General features: G+C 51.1%; 4 protein-coding genes across 4 annotated transcripts; 3 read left to right on the top strand and 1 right to left on the bottom strand.

The window, feature by feature from the left end:
* Window positions 1–2,129: 2,129 nt before the first annotated feature.
* Window positions 2,130–9,506, top strand: GGI43DRAFT_433076 (uncharacterized protein; the record flags this gene model as incomplete). The annotated part of the gene is made up of 3 exons (XM_083209686.1): window positions 2,130–2,142; window positions 2,219–3,451; window positions 3,551–9,506. The coding sequence occupies 3 exons, from the start codon at window positions 2,130–2,132 to the stop codon at window positions 9,067–9,069; spliced, it is 6,765 nt and encodes a 2,254-aa protein (XP_083061943.1). The 3' UTR covers window positions 9,070–9,506.
* A 70-nt stretch (window positions 9,507–9,576) lies between these two features.
* GGI43DRAFT_325270 (signal recognition particle receptor subunit alpha) lies at window positions 9,577–12,838 on the bottom strand. The gene is made up of 4 exons (XM_083201905.1): window positions 12,041–12,838; window positions 11,005–11,974; window positions 10,399–10,925; window positions 9,577–10,329 (listed from the first exon to the last, which is right to left on the bottom strand). Exons 1-4 carry the CDS (start codon window positions 12,272–12,274, stop codon window positions 10,084–10,086), a joined length of 1,977 nt encoding a protein of 658 aa, XP_083061942.1. The 5' UTR covers window positions 12,275–12,838; the 3' UTR covers window positions 9,577–10,083.
* A 47-nt stretch (window positions 12,839–12,885) lies between these two features.
* Window positions 12,886–14,753, top strand: GGI43DRAFT_325226 (protein transporter YIF1). The gene is made up of 4 exons (XM_083201902.1): window positions 12,886–13,659; window positions 13,751–13,952; window positions 14,020–14,345; window positions 14,418–14,753. Exons 1-4 carry the CDS (start codon window positions 13,387–13,389, stop codon window positions 14,577–14,579), a joined length of 963 nt encoding a protein of 320 aa, XP_083061941.1. The 5' UTR covers window positions 12,886–13,386; the 3' UTR covers window positions 14,580–14,753.
* Window positions 14,754–15,310: 557 nt separating this feature from the next.
* On the top strand, window positions 15,311–16,429 carry GGI43DRAFT_325228 (Mpv17/PMP22 family protein). Its single transcript, XM_083201903.1, has 3 exons — window positions 15,311–15,595; window positions 15,680–15,759; window positions 15,862–16,429. The coding sequence occupies exons 1-3, from the start codon at window positions 15,497–15,499 to the stop codon at window positions 16,331–16,333; spliced, it is 651 nt and encodes a 216-aa protein (XP_083061940.1). The 5' UTR covers window positions 15,311–15,496; the 3' UTR covers window positions 16,334–16,429.
* Window positions 16,430–16,587: the final 158 nt, after the last annotated feature.

Raw genomic sequence — 16,587 nt, 5'->3', positions numbered from 1 at the left:
CAGCCGCTTCGTGGCCCCCGCCGGTGTCTGTTAGCTCCCGAGGCTTGAGCCTGCGACCCCTGGGGCTAGAGAAAGTATATGTACTCGACTCGTACGAGGATGTGTGCCAGCGGGTTGGAATGCTGATCGCCATGATGTCAGGTTAAAAAGCACAGCAGCACGTTTTTCTTCCATGACATAAACATAGATACTTAAATATGAATCCTACTACCAACTAACACTACTAATATCAAGTTGTCTAGTACCTTTTGGGCGCTCGCGTCGGCATGAAGGGTCATGAGCAGTTTAGCATTGATCTGCGTAACACGTGAAGCACAATGTTTTTCCCGGCGTGATGGCTTTTAGTGGTATTTCGTGGGGGGGGCGAATGACGCTCTAAAAGTACATGCTCTCGGAGTACCTGTTGTACTTGTGCTAGCGCCCGGCCTTCTGCCACGCTGAGATGAAGAAAAAAAAAAAAAACCAGTTGAGGGTTTGCATTCTGACGCAATTATTGTGCTAATCAAAGCGACTTGAGCGCGAACTCAGAGACTAAAACAGAAAGTATTAGCAGTTGTGGTTGATCTGGCTCGTGCTGGCATGAGGAGCCGGGCTTTTGCCTGTTTAGCAGCTCCTCTTCTGTATGGGGTAGCAGTCCCAATAGTTCTCTAGAGTCTGGCCGAGCGTTTCGACGTCGTCTCTCCGCGTTTTTGGTACATTTGTCTCGAGTAAAGGTACAATCACGCTCCAGCTTTATTTTTTCTTAGTGGCGGATCACTGGTCAGCCACCACGCGCACCTGAGCCTTTATTTCGCTATTATTGTCTTTTTACCTCTCTTCTATCTTTCCAAGCCACTACCAGCTCATACTGCATGCACATGCATTGCTGCATGGGTGGTGCTACTTTGGAAAAAGAAAAGCTACCTCACCTACGCTGTATCTTGGCTAAGAGAGCGCTCTCCTGTCTCTGCACAGCCAATACATGTGCGATTCAGCAGCCAAAGTGTCTGAGACGGCGACTCGCCCACTTCACCGTCACTTTTCCCGGCCGGGCCAAGTACCTGTACCCCAAGCCTCGTACCGGCTTCGTGGCAGCCTTCTGGACCCTTGTCGCTGCCACCCGACATTGGGTTACTTCAGCGCGCCACTGGGCCTGGCCGGCGGAACCTCTCATTAAATGTCCAGCACCGGCGTGCGAAACAGAGGTGGTGTTGTGTTTAGCAGCAACTACCGAGCGCTGATACAGGCCATATGCCTGTTTGCTGCTCTGGCTCAGTTCCTACCGCAACTGTCTCTCCCTAATACCACTCTAATTCCCCGTAGTGCTAGGCCCAGATGCCAGACCAGATATAGCCCGTAGTAGCAGTCGTATGGAGTCGCATCGCCCAGATGGGGCATCGACCTACTATTTGCAGCACTATACGGGCTGCTCTCTAGTCGGATTAGGCATGCCCGTATACTGGCCATTGGCTGAAGGCCCAACCGATGCAAACGCAGGCCGCTGGAGCTGTTTGCTGGCAACTGGGCCACGACACTCAGTCGGAGCTGCAGCTCTCCATCAGGGCCCATCCATCTGCTCACTCCCCTCCTCTCTTCTTCTCTCTCCTTCGTCTGTCCTCTTTGCTGTCCCATCTCTCGCCTCCAGACTGACGCTGCGAGCCTCGTCTCTCTGACCTGACCCCAGACCCGCCCCAGCCCAGCTCCCCAATGACTGCGGCCACCCATCGACTCTGTCCTCGTCCCGGCGCTGCTTGAGTGCTTTGCCCCGAGTTCGACTCCAGATCCGATCCAGGAAAAGATACTGTACCAGCACACACACTCTCGCAACTCACACACCCGCGCCTTTTTTTTTGGTCCCCAGTTTCCCGCCGCCCCCCCTTTTTCTTATTTAGTTTTAATCCGTCCTGGCTGGCCTCGTCAACGCGTCGCGTATTTTCACACCCCCCGACGGCCAGTCGCTGTGTGTTTCCTGGAGTGTCCCTGGCAGTTGACGGGACGGACGAGTAAGAAATAGAGGGACCTCCAGTAGGCGGATGTTGAGAATCAGCTGCAGGCGAACACGTTTTTCGTCTGCGCTGATCTCACCTGGTGAGCAGCATCTCCAATCCGACGCCTTGGCCGGGGCCCGCTTCCTATGCAGCAACACCGCCATGTGCTTTAAAAGTGCAGAGTAGCTAATTCTTTTTTTTTCTTCCTTTTTTTCCCGCCGAGTAGAACTTCGCTACAACGTCGTCTTCAGCTACGTCGACAATCCCTCTTCCTCCTGCTGCACCTGCGCAGGACGGCCTTGGAGACTCTAGCCCGGGATCCTGGACCCCGACGTCTCCCGCCTTGTCGACAGCCTCAACGGCCGACGACGAAGACGACGACCTCGGATCGTCCCCGGCCATTCCTTTGCTTCCTGCCCCCAAGCTATCCGAACGGGCTTCGGCAATCTTGAGGGCGCCTGCATTTGACATCCACGACTTCCAGATCGACGAAGACGAGCAGGACGACAGTGACGACAACCTCGCCTCTGACGACGAGCAGTTTGGCACTGCCAGCTGGGGCTCTCCATATCTCCGCAGCGACGTCAACCTCCGCCGTCAGAGCTACGAAAGTGAGGGGTCTGAGAGCGACGAGTCTGAGAGATTCCCCATCCACTCCTTGGACATCAATACTCCTTTCTTGCGCCCGCCGCCTGTCATCTTGAGCGGACGGCCTCAAACCCCGGCGCAGTCGCTTTTACCCACGAGTGCTGCCGCTGCTGTGCTTGTGCACAGGGCCAGGCGTAGGAACAGGGGACTTACCGAGGGCTGGATCCGCACTCACACCGCCGGGCCCGACCAGAACACGGAAGCTCGACTCTGGTTCAGCGACGGAGACAGCAGCGAGCACTCTTCACTGAGCGGCTCGGAAGCTGACTGGTATCAAAGTCGGGATCCTCGAACACCTAGGCCGTCGAGCAGATATAGGGCCAAATCTCGATCCACCTCTCGACATCCTCGCGCTATCTCTAGCGTCGAGACTCTCAAGGCCGGTGATCATCTTCAATCGGAAGCAGACGACGACATGGCAAGCTCAGTTGCCACCGAGACGGGCTCTGTCGTGGGCCTAAACAACCACAACGACATGGCCATGTCTTCTATCCCACCCATCAAAGTCTCAGACAAGGCCCTGCCCAGGGAACAGCCTTTCACGCCTCGAATCAAGAAAAAGGTACCATGGAAGGGCAAGAACATCATGATTATGCTACCACGAGATGAGGAGCGCGGTCAACCAGGACGACCGCCGTTCCCTTTACGGCAACACGAAATTGAGCGAATGTTTGATTCATGGACGGAATTGGGATATAACGTAGACGGGTTTGATTTGCCGGCAGAGGATGATACGACTGGTGAATCTCAAAGCAGAGAGGCTTGGCCTAGTTTTGATGACTTGGATAAAGAGCGCTACGAGCGAGACTTTACAGTAGTCTTACCAGACTTGAATGGTATGTTTTTTATAATAATAAGACATCCCCCCCTCCTTTTATGTATATATAGATGGACCTCCTGAAGAGGCTGATGACTAACATTACTACCTCTTACAGCATGGAAGAATTACGTCAATGAGTTACAAGAAGCTAAGCTCAGAGCCCTTGGCGTCTCATTTGGCGACGATGAGCCCGAAGCCGCACCTTCAATATCTTCACAACCTTCACGCCTACCTTCGGCTCAGTATCCTCCACTGCCCTTCTCACCTCCAATTCCGACTTCCTCAGCGTCCAGCAGCCATGCGATACCCGGGTTTCCGTTCCCATCACCCTTCATCCCCGGCGCTGCCCAGAGCCCGTTGGCATCAGGCGCTTCGCCAGTACCTTTCAGTGTGGCTGGCAAATTCAATGCACGGCAGTCCATCTCATTCCCTGCTAATAGCTCACCCTTCCAACAGCCACCGCAGGGATGGCCCAACCAGGCTGGTATCTTGCAAGGCATGAGCCCTCTAGATTCACCATCCATGGCGAATTTCAATGGCATCATGTCCCCTCAGTCTCCTTACGGCGTCGACTTCCACCAGACAGGCAGCCCGGCGTTCAACTTACACCAGAGGCATCAGTCACTGCAATACCTGCCCCAGCAGTACGCTAGAGCTTCTCCCCGTCTCCAAGACGTTAGAGAAGACGAAGAAGAGGAGGAGCATGTGGGTGGTAAAAGCCCATCCAAGACCCCCGAGCCTGCACAGCGCAATGCCGACCAGCTGCAGGCCGAGATTGATGATGCTGAATACCACCTGGAGGAGCAGCTGCGCAATGAGCTGGAGCACGAAGACTACAATCCCCAAACCAGGGCAGAAGCCGTTGCCCACCAGCCTTTTGCCGCTGCGCATGCTCATCAGCCTTCTGCTGGCGGCTTTGCGCCAGTTGAGCACTTCGCTAACGAACCAGGCAAGCCTCTTGTCTTGCACCACCCACGACCTCATAGCCGCGGCCATTCTCTCACACAGAATTTCTATCTCGACAATGATCCTTCTGAAGGCGTTAACCAGGGTGTCATGCCGCAATTCGGCCCGTTGAACGACATTCCAGAAACTCAGCGTGTCGACGAGGCTTATGAGGAGATTCAGACCAATCCCAGCAATCTTGGCACACCAATCCAGGATATCGACTTTGCTGCTGCCTTTAGCCAGCATCAAAAGAACGTGTCTGCTTCGAGCAACCCCTGGCAAGACGCAGTGTCTCTTAACAACCCTGGTAGCCAACATTCAGCCAACGACAGCAAGTCTTCCTTGTCCAAGTTCAATGTGGAAGCACCAGAGTTCAAGTTCAACCCCACGAGCACATTCACTCCTGGCGTTTTCAACTTTGACACTCCCAGCTTTCAGCCTGGTGTGTATCATGCTGGCGCGCCGGATGTAATGGAGCAGACTCCTTTCGGAGCCCCGCCACAGCAACCTCTGGCAGCCAAGATCAACGTCAATGCCCCGGCATTTGCTCCTGGACAGAGCGAGTTCAACTTTTCTTCATCTGGTCCCAAGTTCCGGCCTGATGCTCCCGCTTTTACACCTTTCCAACCTCAAGGTGCTGCATCCAATGCTGCTGAAGTTGGCACGAAGGGTTTCCCGAGGCGGACCGATTCTATCTTTACTAATATCAGGATCGAACCTAATCAACACGCCGATTCTGTTGCTCCTAAGAAGTCCAAAGCCATCCCCATCTTAAGACCTTCTACTGAATCACCAGTCTCTTCTGAAGGTGATATTAGAGAGCCTGATGGTCGCATTCAGGACGACTCCAGAGCTAAGCGGGCTAAGAGTGCTGCCGCTGATAGCGATGATGTGCCTCTCTTTGCCAATAGACCAGACGACTTGGTCGAAGAGGAAGAAGAAGAAGAAGGCGAAGAAGGCGATGACATTGGCATGGCTGAATCTTCTGTTAAAGAATCGCGGAGCATTGCCGAGGAGGGCTCAGTTGATGGAGAAGCGGTGTTGCCTGCTGATACTTCCATGTCTTCGGTTGACCAGATTGATACCCAAGTTACCACTGCTGCTCCCTCTGAGACCTCACCAGCCGAAGTATCTATGAAATGGACGTCATCTTTCGAAATGACTCCCCGACATTTGTCAGCGGCTACTCCAGCGTCTCTTCCAGAACTTGCGGATGAAACTGAAGCTCGCTCAGACGGAGAAGGGCTGTCCGAATCCACGCAGCCCAATGCTCAATCTGCTCCTGAAGATCCTCAACTGGCAATTGCCAGACGCAAGCTTACTCCCAAAGGTCTTGCCGGGTCTCGATTCGCTCTACCCTTGCCTAAGCCAGCTGGTTTGGCCTCATCTCGTTTCGCAGAGCCGACTCCCGCTGCTACTGCTGATCAAGATGACGATGACGATGACACAATCGAGTTTGCAGAAGAAGGAAAAAGCAGCTTTAATGCCACGCCTACTACGAATGGCGACAGGCGCGAACCTACTTTCGAGGAGATTGATGCGGTCATGCAGCGAATGGAGAGAGATCATTCTCAGGGTATTAACAAATCCATTGAGACATTCAAGTGGCCTCGTCCAGCTGTCGAGGGTCATGCATCGTCGGATGAGTTGCATATCCCTTCAGACCATGCGCGCGAGAAAATGAGCGTTATTCCACGCAAGTATAGCGACGTTCCGGACAACACGTCTCAGCCAATGTTGAGTACTGAACTGGAAGATCCGTTTGTGGATCCACCGCTGAGCGCCCAGATTCTGAGACGTGGCAGCGGATTTGAAGAGGCCGAGCTTGAGAGCGACCAAGTTAGTGACTGGGAAGGTGCCTTTTCAGAGGAGGAACATTCGAAGCTTGAGAATCGTGCCCAATTTTTCGATGGCCGTGTCAACGACGTCGTTGGTACGCTTCTGGCAGCTAGACTTGAACCCCTTGAGAAGGCTCTCCTTACACTCTCTCACTCTGTGAAGTCTAAAGACCAGCGGGCTCCTTCGTCACGACGTGATGCTCGCGGTAATTCGACTGAATATCAGGAGAGTGATGCTGACGATGAAGACGACGAGCCTCTTCCTCGTCGCTCCACGAGCCCCAAGAGAGACCGTAGACTGGACCAGATCCGTTCAATTGTTGTCGAAGCTCTTGCTTCGCAGTCACGTAGCAACCTGCCAACCGCCAATACAGAAGCTCCCAACGATGTAACTCTTCTGAGATCCCTTGATGAGATTAAGGAGCTGTTGGTTACTAGCGCCAGGCACACGCCTCGCGATGACATCAACTCTGCTCCTTTCGAGGGCATGCTGCAAGCCAAGTCCGATGACGAGCTTGCTGCAAGGGTCCGTGAGCTTGAGCAGCGACATCGCTTAGATCAAGAGAACCTTGAGAATGAGATTAATGAGCGCAGGGCTGCAGAAGATGCAGTAGCTGAACTCAACCGAAAGCTACAGGCTACAGAGGCACTTGTGGAAGTCGAGGTTATTAACCGAAGCGTTTTTGATGGCCGTGTTGCCGAGCTCGAAGATAGGGTCAGGCGGCAAGAGGATACCAACGAGCAGGAAGTCAAAGCCAGGCGTGCGGCCGAAGATAACATGTCCGAAGCTCAACGCTTGCTACGCAATGCCTCCGAAGAAGAGACCCGACTACGTGAAGTGGTGGAAGAAAGAAACGAGGCTATCAAGGCACTGGAGCACTCTGCCGGCAAGACCGCCCTGCAAATATCTAAGATGGAGGTTGCTCGTGATCACTGGACCCACCACCAATCTGAAATGGTCAATAGGATCAATGTCCTCGAAACCGATCTTCGCAACGTTCGCCAAGATAACAATACTTGGAGAGCGGAGACTGAACGAGCTGATGAAGCCGCACGCCGCAGCCATGGCGAGCTTGGCCATGCTTTGAATGAAAACAAGCATCTGCATAAATCTCTTGATAGTGTCGTTTCCCAACTTGAAGAAAACGAACGACTTCGGGAGAAATGGCGAGCCAAATTCCTCTCGCTTCAGAATGATATGGGCCAGGCCGCTCGCGAAGTCGCGGAGGAAAGTGCGCGACGCATCAAGAAAGAACAGGCCATGCTGGCGCGCCAAGAAGTTTTGGAAGCGCGGCTGCAAGCTGAATCCAAGACTCGAGAACGTCTTGAAGTTGAAATGGAACGACTTCAAGATAACGAGCGGACTGGCATGCGTGCTGTCAATGAGTGCAATCGCCTTGAGGGGCTGCTGTCTGAGCTTCGCAGCGAGAATTTCAAGCTTCAACAGGCTGCTGCTCGATACCAACGCGAGTTTGAAGAGGCTCGTGAATCTGGGGCTAGCGAAGTCAAGAGGACTCGCATGTCTCTACAGACCGAGCTTGAAGATGCCAACAACCAGGTCAACGTTGTCCGCGAAGAGTACGAGGAGCAGAACGCGAAATTGCGCGCTGAGCTCGACCACCTCAGACTTCAAATTGATACTGCCAAGGCGCAAAATGAGATGCTTCTGGAGGAGGCGCAGACCACTAGGATCGCCGAGTTGGGCGAACAGAAACAAAAGCACCAGAATGAGTTGGAGGATATCCAGGCTCGTTATGAGCGCCAGTTGAACAACGTAACTGAGGACGGTCAGCGAACGGAGCAGCATCTCCTGGAGCGTCTCAGCTTGTCTACATCCAAGACCGAACTCCTCCAAGACCGCGTCATTCACCTTGAAGAGAAACTTGAGATTACGAAGCAGGCCGCTGCCGCCGCAGCTCAAGCTGCGAAGTCGGCTGGCGTTGACTCTTCAATCTTGAGCCCCGTGATGGCTAAACCAGTAGAGCGGGTTGAGATGCCTGAAAAGATCTCCCCACAAGCTCTCCGGGAATCCATCATGGTTCTCCAAGAACAGCTGCAGGCCCGCGAACAACACATTGAGGAACTTGAACAAACTGTTGCTGATCTTGATCCCGATGCTCCAGCCAAAATCTCGAAGCGCGACGACGAGATTATCTGGCTGCGCGAGCTTCTTGCTGTGAGACAGGGAGATCTTCAAGATATTATCACGGCTCTTTCAAGAGACAGGTTTGACCGTGCTGCTGTCAAGGATGCTGCTATCAGACTCAAGGCCAACTTGCAGATGGAGGAACAAGAGCGCGAGAGGGCTATGAATGGTGGCTCAGCCATCACTCTCCCTAACATTGCTCAGACAATTCAAGCTGCGACGCCGCGTGTAGCGCAAACTATTGCTCCTATCGCTGCTGCTTGGGACAATTGGCGCAAGAGTGGCCAGACTGGCTTCCGAGGAATTTCAGGAGTGTTGAGTTCGCCCGCTGTTACGGGCAATTCCACTCCGACTAAGAAGAGAAGTGACTCGACGCAACAGAATGGCGGCATGGTGAGCGGGCTTCTCACCCCTCCAGCTACCGCTCTTCGCCAGTCTCCTACGCCAGACAACAATCTGCAGCCTACGGCGTTTTCCAGCATCGGAAGGCGATTCACGGGCCAGAGCGTTCATGATCGGACACGCACAGATTCAAATGTGTCCCATCGATCTGACAAGAAGCCCTTCCAAGACCTCCCTCTTCGACGTCAGGAGTTGGCAGCCGAGCCAGTGACACCCCCTCATCTGGGACACCAGAGTGTGTACGATGAGGATGCGCAGCCTGGTGACTTTGACGACCATGATTTCTTTGAAGAGGACTGAGGAGCATGACGTTTGCGTTGCTGTGGAAGAAAGAAAGCTGATATACTTGAGCGATGAGCTCTGATAAACCTACAAGATTGTTACCACCTTATTATCCATTTCCTTTGTCTTGTTTTTTCTAACGTTAACGTCCGCTATTTTTTTTCCCCTACGCCGAAAAGAAGAGATATATATATACAGATATATGTACATATATCATCGAACTTGAAGTTTAAAATCGAGTGACATCACTCACTACCTCCGAATCAAATATCAGAATGCGAAAACAACCACCCCTAGAAAGAGATACCCGTTTGGATTTTTTGTGCTGCTTGTTTGATAAGTCGCTCATCTTTAAAAGATACATGCAAAAATTCTACAAAAAAAAAAAAAAATTCCGTCCTTGACACTATATCAAGAAAAACAAAAAAAAAAAAAAAAAGAAGCTCTGTTTTTTAACCTGGATGGTTTTTTGATTTTCGGTTTTCGATATTGATACATATTATCTTTTCTTCTTTACTACACTTTTTTTTCTTTCAGACTCAGACGCTGGCCTTGTTTAGCCCCGTTGAGCTCTTTGTTCGGCTTTTTTCAAATTTTTGCTTTTTTTTCTTTATCTCCTTTGTACTTCTCTTTTTTAAAATGCATGGTGGGATGGATGGACGGATGGAAATGAACCCCAGGTCGTGCTCATCGTAGCCGCCTGGCGATTAATGTGAAATTGAAAAAGGGGGTTATGATATGACAGGATGGAATGCTGGATTGAAAAGAATGGCAAATCCGATGCATAGTATGGACTAGTATGCAGGGTTATAGTATTAATGATGAAAAAAGAAGCTCACAAAAGGAGATTTAGAGAAAAACTACTTGGTGCCACCACAGCATATATTGTGAATGTATTTGAAGCGAAAATTTATTAAGATAATGGCAGAGATGGTCAATCTTTCAATTGACTCTGCATATCGTATCATATTATATCCAAATTATCATGGTAAAAAAAGGGTTTCATGTGCTCATTTTTCTTGTTATACATTATTAGTTGCTGCTCAGCAGCTTTTCTACAGCCCACTTGACAGAAAAGTTTCTCAAGTCAGAGTAATGCTGACCGACTCCGACAAACACAACGGGCACATTGGTCGCATGAACCAGACTGACTAGAGTTCCCATCATGTCACCGACAGTATCGCACTTGGAGATGATGAAACCGTCCAAAGCACGCTCCGAGCCAAAGGCCGCGTTGAAGTTGCGGGCCTGGGCAACGGAATCTGTTCCAACAAGAGCCTGGAAAATAAATGTGAGTAGATGAACCAATATATATCGAGTGCATAATGTGATATGATGGAAACGTACCTCGCCAACCATGAGAATCTTGTCGGGCTGGGCAAACTTGGCAAACTTTTCCAGCGACGACATGAGTCTTTGGTCATTATGTCTTCGTCCAGCTGTATCGATGAGGACAACATCGTAGCCCTCCTGAGCCGCATGGTTAACGGCATCTTTAGCGACAGTAGCAGCATCCTTGCCATATCCCTTCTGATACAACTCTACCTGTCCACCTTCTCGAGCCGTGAGCTCCTTGAGATTTCGCACGTGCACGGCGAGCTGCTCAACAGCGCCGGAACGGAAAGTATCGCCAGCGGCGATGAGGACCTTGTATTTGTTTTGTAGCAGAAAGAAGCAGATCTTGGATAAATTAGTAGATTTGCCGACACCGTTGACACCGACGATTGAAATGACATAGGGTCGGGCTTTTCGCAGCGAGGTGACAGGCGGAGATGTGATGGAGTCAATCTCACGGAGAAGATCAAGCGATGAGGTGGGGGTGAGCATCTTGGTAAGAGATGATTCCATTGCCGATTGGATCTTGGCGTTGATACCTATAATAAACAATCATGAGTAAAAGTCCTTGGGAAAGAAAAGAATGGTGATAAAGGGAGGAGGGGTTGCGAAACATACTCTCAAAGTTTCCGGTTTTGACACCAACCAGCTCCTTTTCGACGCTTTCGCAAAGGCGAACAGCCGCTTCGCGGGCCACGTTCTTGCGCAGTAGATGGTCCTCCATGCCCTTCATTGCGCTTTCAAGATCCGCCTTGGTCAACGTCTTGCCGCCCACAATATTTCGGAAGAGACCGCTAATGGTGTTGACTCCAGAGCCCAAAAGGCCAGTCTTGGACTCTGCGCGAGCGGCTTTCTCGGCCTTCTCAGCTTCTGCCGACGCCAAGATATCATGTACTTCATCTCCCAAGTCTTTGAGGATGAACTTTCCTTTACTCCTGGATCCCCAGGTCGATGACTCGACGGCATCAAGTGCACTGGACCGGCCAACGGCCTCGGCTTCCGACTCACTTGCCAGGCTGGGCTTGGAGTAATCCAGCTGCAGGCTATCGTCTTCTTCATCTGCGAATCCCTCTGCACTCCACTTACGCCCCTTCTTTGTCGCCTTGGAGCCCTTCTTCTGTCGAGACGAGGTCAAAGACTCGTCTCCGGAGGATACCGGTGCTGAGTTATTGTTTTGAGCTTTGCGAGCTCTTCTTGACATCTTGGCCACAGGGCCGGCCTTGGCGACAACCAAATTGCCAGGAGTTGAGGGGCGTGATGCATCGGGCGTTGGGATAGGCGTAGAGTCTGCTGAGAGGGTGTCCTGGGTGCCACCATTGAGTGTGCGACCTCTATAAGTCAGACCAGATACCGATTGCTGGCCGTTGGAGGGCACTTCCTCCTCCTCTATAGGGCTTATAGTTCCGATATTACTCGATCTGTCTAGCTCTCGCAGCTGCTGGTCGAAATATTCATCAAACGAGTGGCACTCAACAAGGGTCGTATGGGGTTTGGTGAGCTGATCGCCGTACAGTTGGACAAAGATGGTTTTGATATTATCCACCAGCTTGTCGACCCATGATAGGTGCAGCAGAGAACGGTATACAACCTGGTGCGAGGCAAGGCAGTGTTAGTACAGTCGGCTGAGGATGACGTCGATAGGAAATTCCCATACCACAAAGATCAAGCCCAATTCCTTGACAAAGGTCCATTTCAGAGTGTGCTGATCGTACTTATAGGCCGGATTGGTCGCGGCCGACTGCGAATCGGCGGGCGCAATGCCGCCATTCTTTTCCTCTATGAATGTGTCGGCAATGAAGTTGTTGACGATGGAGGGGCTGACTGGCGCATAAGTCCTGGACCAGACAACCACGCCAGACGTGGTGAGAACCTCGAACGCATCCAACATGTTGAATTTGCCAGTCGTGATCGATCCAGGAGGCTTGAGGACAGTTTGCGACTCGGTGGGAGCAGCGAGAGGAGGAGAGAGAGGGAGGTTGAGGATCAGCTCAGGGAAAAGGCGTAGTCATCCAGATAGACGATAAGGAGTGGAAGGTGGTGGAATTGGGAGGCAAAAAAAAATCCGGGCTAGGGAAGTCTCGACCCTGGCAAAGCCAACAAATATTAAAGTAGTAGCAAATGTGTAAAAACGAAAATCTCACACCGTTTTTGTAGAGATGGAAAAACAAAAGCGATTGCGTGTGGTTGCAAGTTGAAGCAGCGAATGTTGGTTGCGACCACTTCTACTAGGAGATAACAGAATGTACTAAGATATCAAGGTTATCTGTCTACATGCGAGTGTACATCAGTAGTAGATTCATAGCAGCTCTCGCGCCACGCCTTCACGCGTCAGAGCACTACAGATTAATAGTATTTATCCTTTTTTTTCTTTCAAATTGTATTATTTAATTCCGCCGGCGACCGAACCATCCCCGAGACCTATAACGACTTGTAGTCCTCGCCAATGGCCGCGTATTGTCTGCGATTCGATTATCGTGATCGCACTCTAGCGAGGCCGATGCGCGGATGATCAAGAGCCGAATCACGTGGTAATTGGCCGCGAATGGGCCTAGAGGCCACGGTATAGCAATCAAGAGCCCCGTAGCAGCGCTGCAGCGGCGAATCCGTACCTGGTGGGAGGTATCCAGAGGTAGCGGCGGGTCTTGCACGTGTATGCCTGTACCCGCAAGTACATGCTGCCGCCAACTTTGGATGCCTTGTACTACCCCCCGTCTGCTGCTCAGCACCTTGGTAGCACCAACTCACTGTCCCTTAGTTGGCCTATGACGCTGCTGCAGGGGGCTCTACTCTATTCACTGTACAGGCAAGCTATCGACCACATTTCAAAACTCGCATCTCGAACTTCATCGTCAACAACAGCGGCCACAGCAACGATAACCCCCGGGGGCTCAACCCAACCACGCGCCCGTTCTCGCTCTCTCCGCCTCGAATTGGTACCTGGAGACATCTCTACTCTCTTCTCGCCCTCCCAAAACCAAAGTCAAAGTCAAAACCGCAGCCATGCATCGGGCGGCCCAGTCGCCTCCTTTGCACCATCCAGTGCCGCAACATGTATCGACCGTCCCTCAGCTCCGATCACCGCCTCCACCGCCGGGCTCCGCGCAGTCGCATCAGATGGGCTACGGGGGGAATCCATACCAGCAGCAGCAGGGGGGCAACATGGGCAATGCCTTTGGCGCATACGGGCAGTTCATGAACGATCCCACGGCCCAAGTCGCGGCGCAGTTTGGACAGACTGCCTTTAAGCATGGCCAGGAATACGTGGAGCAGAATGTACGTGATTTCTTCCATTCCCAGTCTTGATATATTGAATTGAGACTCGTATATTCTGCTTACTTCTTACTGACTCTTGTTGCATTTCTAGATTGGTCGCTATGTCAATGTGTCCGCGCTCAAGTACTACTTCAACGTCTCCAATTTCTACGTCATCAACAAGCTCTTCATCGTTCTCTTCCCCTGGAGACATAAGCCTTGGTCCCGCAAGCAGGTCACCGGCGCGAATGGCCAGGATCTGCGCTACCTTCCCCCGCGAGATGACATCAACAGTCCCGATATGTACATTCCAGGTCGGTCGCGCATTGAATAACTCGTCATAGAGGATGCTGAATGGCAGCTAACCTGATTATTGAATAGTGATGGCACTGGTCACCTACATCCTCCTGTCCACTCTGGTTGCCGGCATAAGGGGCAAATTTAACCCTGAGCTCTTCGGATACACAGCAACAACCGCTCTCGGTGTGGTTATTTTCGAGATTATCGCGTTGAAGGTGGGATGCTACCTCCTGAGCATCTCCAGCCAGTCTCAGCTACTTGACCTGATCGCCTACTCTGGATATAAGTTTGTTGGTATTATTGCTACCATCGCCATCGCGGAGGTTGTCAACGGTGGCAAGGGCACTGGTGGCTGGGTCGGGTGGCTGGTCTTCATTTACACTTTCTTGGCCAACTCTCTGTTCCTGGTACGTTTTGCAGATCACATCACTCATATTCTTGATATAATTATAACGCTGACTGATACGATGTGTGTTTAGATGCGATCACTGAAATATGTCCTTCTGCCTGAAACATCTTCCAACTCTGGAGGTCCTATGCAGACTGACACAAGGGCGAAGCGGAACCAGAGGACACAGTTCCTTTTCTTCTACTCTTACCTTGTCCAGCTTTTCTTCATGTGGCTTCTGACCAGGTCTTGAAAGTCCATTTAATGGAAGAGCAAGACAACGACTAAAGCATTGCATCTATGAGAAAAAAAAGAGAAAGGCCACTATAGTTTTCACGAGAGGCATTAGATACGATATGAAAAGGTCCATATGCGATGCCCAGCATTCTGGGGCCCGCGTTGTATGAAGAGCCGCAGTTCAAGGTCCTGATAGAGGAAGAAGAGCTTCACTGCCGCGCTACCGGCGTTTTCGGGGTTCCCGCTCCACTGCGGGGTTTGGTAGATACTATATCCCACGTTAATTTCTAACCAGACGACACACGATGCATCTTTTGTGGATGTAAGCGAAGGATTGTGCCTTTTCAAATAGAGGAAAGGGGAATGCGCCAGGTGTCTTTTACATCAGGTGCTTTAACAGACACATTTGCACAGTTGATCATACGAAAAAGCAGACAAAAAGAAAATAAAAAGCAGTATAATCACATCATAATTTCCTTGATGACAAGTGTTCAATCTCCTATGGCTGGTTGCCTCTCAAGAGCCGCATTGAGTGAGCTGTCTCTACCGCGTAACAAGTAGCAATCGGGTATTTTACCTATTACTCGTTCACTTAATTGTTTCCACGTGTTATTAGAACTAGGCAGCCAGGTTCAAGTTGTCATCGCCCTCTTCCCATTAATAAGTACCTAAGGTTGCGACGGATTTCCGTAGCTTGGTGGAACGCGCACGCCACAGAATATTTTCACCGCCCTAGTATTAGTTATTCAGTAGCGATATCGCTTGGCTTGGCTTTGCCTTCTTCCCTCGAAATTTAACAGACGCTGATTCAGAAGCTTGCTTGACTTGTCGCAAACACGTGGGCAAAACTCAAAAGAGAAAAGAAGAAAATAAAAGAAGAAGAAAAGAAAAATAGTGCCAGTCTTGAAATCAGAAACACCGTATCAACCGAAAATGGCACCATCACCCATCGTGCAGGCAACGCTGCAGTCTTCTTTCTTGGCAGCCGTGTCCAACATTTTGGCGCAGGTCATAACCGCATACAAGAACAATGTAAGTTTACTTCTTTTTGAAACTATTCTCAAATTTCTTTGAGTTATAATGAGTTGCAATACGGAGTAGCTAATATATGCATAGGAAGCCGTGACCATCGACTGGGTGCCAGTCTTTCAGTATGTCTTGTTTGCCGTGGTGAGCACGCCACCAAACTTTCTCTGGTGAGTAACATAAACCACCCATCATATCTCCATGCCCAAGATCTGCCCTCTCCAGATAGATCTATACATCTCATTGATCACATCAACTAACCTCAACAACAGGCAAGACTTTCTCGAATCAGCATTCCCCGCACATCCCAGCCCCCCACCATCCAAAGAGAAGAAGAAGGAAAAGGCCCCAGCATCCCCTCCCAAGCTCTCACTCACAAACACAATCATCAAATTCATCCTCGACCAGACCGTCGGCGCTGCCCTCAACACCCTCCTCTTCAGCACCTTCACGCGCTCCCTCCGCTATGCCATGGTCCACGCCCCACGCATCACCAACCTCCCCGCCGCCGCAAAGTACTGGTCCAGCCCGAACGCCATCGACTTCAGGGTCGTCGATTTCGCAGTTGTGTGGGAAGAGGCAAAGGCCGAGTTTTGGTCGCTCATGATTGCCGCTGCGAAGCTCTGGCCCGCCGTGTCGCTGATCAACTTTACGCTTGTCAAGTCTGTTCAGGGGAGGAACCTGGTGGGTGCGCTGGCGGGAGTTGTGTGGGGAGTGTATGTTTCGTTGGCCATGGGAGGCTAAGCTGGGCTTTTGCAGAGGGAAGAACAGGTGATGTTGATGGTACATATTTTGGCTGGTCGATCGTGATACTGGATAGATTTAGAAGGATAGATGACGATAGAACAGAAGTAGCAATCTACTCACTCTGCATCCCATTCGCTGCTTCTACACACTCACTTGGCACTTGAAACTAATTGTGTACACAACTCATATATGCGCTGGTATATTAGCGCTATCACTAACAATAAGAGAATGAATGTAAAACAGAAGAAGAG

Source organism: Trichoderma evansii (assembly GCF_050947405.1).
Source record: "Trichoderma evansii strain SZMC 28006 chromosome Unknown GGI43scaffold_6, whole genome shotgun sequence".
In the NCBI taxonomy this organism is placed as follows: Eukaryota; Fungi; Ascomycota; class Sordariomycetes; order Hypocreales; family Hypocreaceae; genus Trichoderma; species Trichoderma evansii.
This window is presented reverse-complemented; position numbering and strand designations above follow the sequence as displayed.

What these genes read in the sequence shown, in the direction of transcription:
- GGI43DRAFT_325270 (XM_083201905.1), bottom strand. Translation starts at nt 12,274, where the DNA reads ATGTTGGATGCGTTCGAGGTTCTCACCACGTCTGGCGTGGTTGTCTGG. An exon ending in CAAAACCGGAAACTTTGAGA is followed by an intron (nt 10,926 to 11,004) that starts GTATGTTTCGCA and finishes TGTTTATTATAG; the next exon opens with GTATCAACGCCAAGATCCAA. An exon ending in AGATTCTCATGGTTGGCGAG is followed by an intron (nt 10,330 to 10,398) that starts GTACGTTTCCAT and finishes TTTATTTTCCAG; the next exon opens with GCTCTTGTTGGAACAGATTC.
- GGI43DRAFT_325226 (XM_083201902.1), top strand. Translation starts at nt 13,387, where the DNA reads ATGCATCGGGCGGCCCAGTCGCCTCCTTTGCACCATCCAGTGCCGCAA. An exon ending in AGGAATACGTGGAGCAGAAT is followed by an intron (nt 13,660 to 13,750) that starts GTACGTGATTTC and finishes TTGCATTTCTAG; the next exon opens with ATTGGTCGCTATGTCAATGT. An exon ending in TCCCGATATGTACATTCCAG is followed by an intron (nt 13,953 to 14,019) that starts GTCGGTCGCGCA and finishes ATTATTGAATAG; the next exon opens with TGATGGCACTGGTCACCTAC.
- GGI43DRAFT_325228 (XM_083201903.1), top strand. Translation starts at nt 15,497, where the DNA reads ATGGCACCATCACCCATCGTGCAGGCAACGCTGCAGTCTTCTTTCTTG. An exon ending in TAACCGCATACAAGAACAAT is followed by an intron (nt 15,596 to 15,679) that starts GTAAGTTTACTT and finishes ATATATGCATAG; the next exon opens with GAAGCCGTGACCATCGACTG. An exon ending in ACGCCACCAAACTTTCTCTG is followed by an intron (nt 15,760 to 15,861) that starts GTGAGTAACATA and finishes CCTCAACAACAG; the next exon opens with GCAAGACTTTCTCGAATCAG.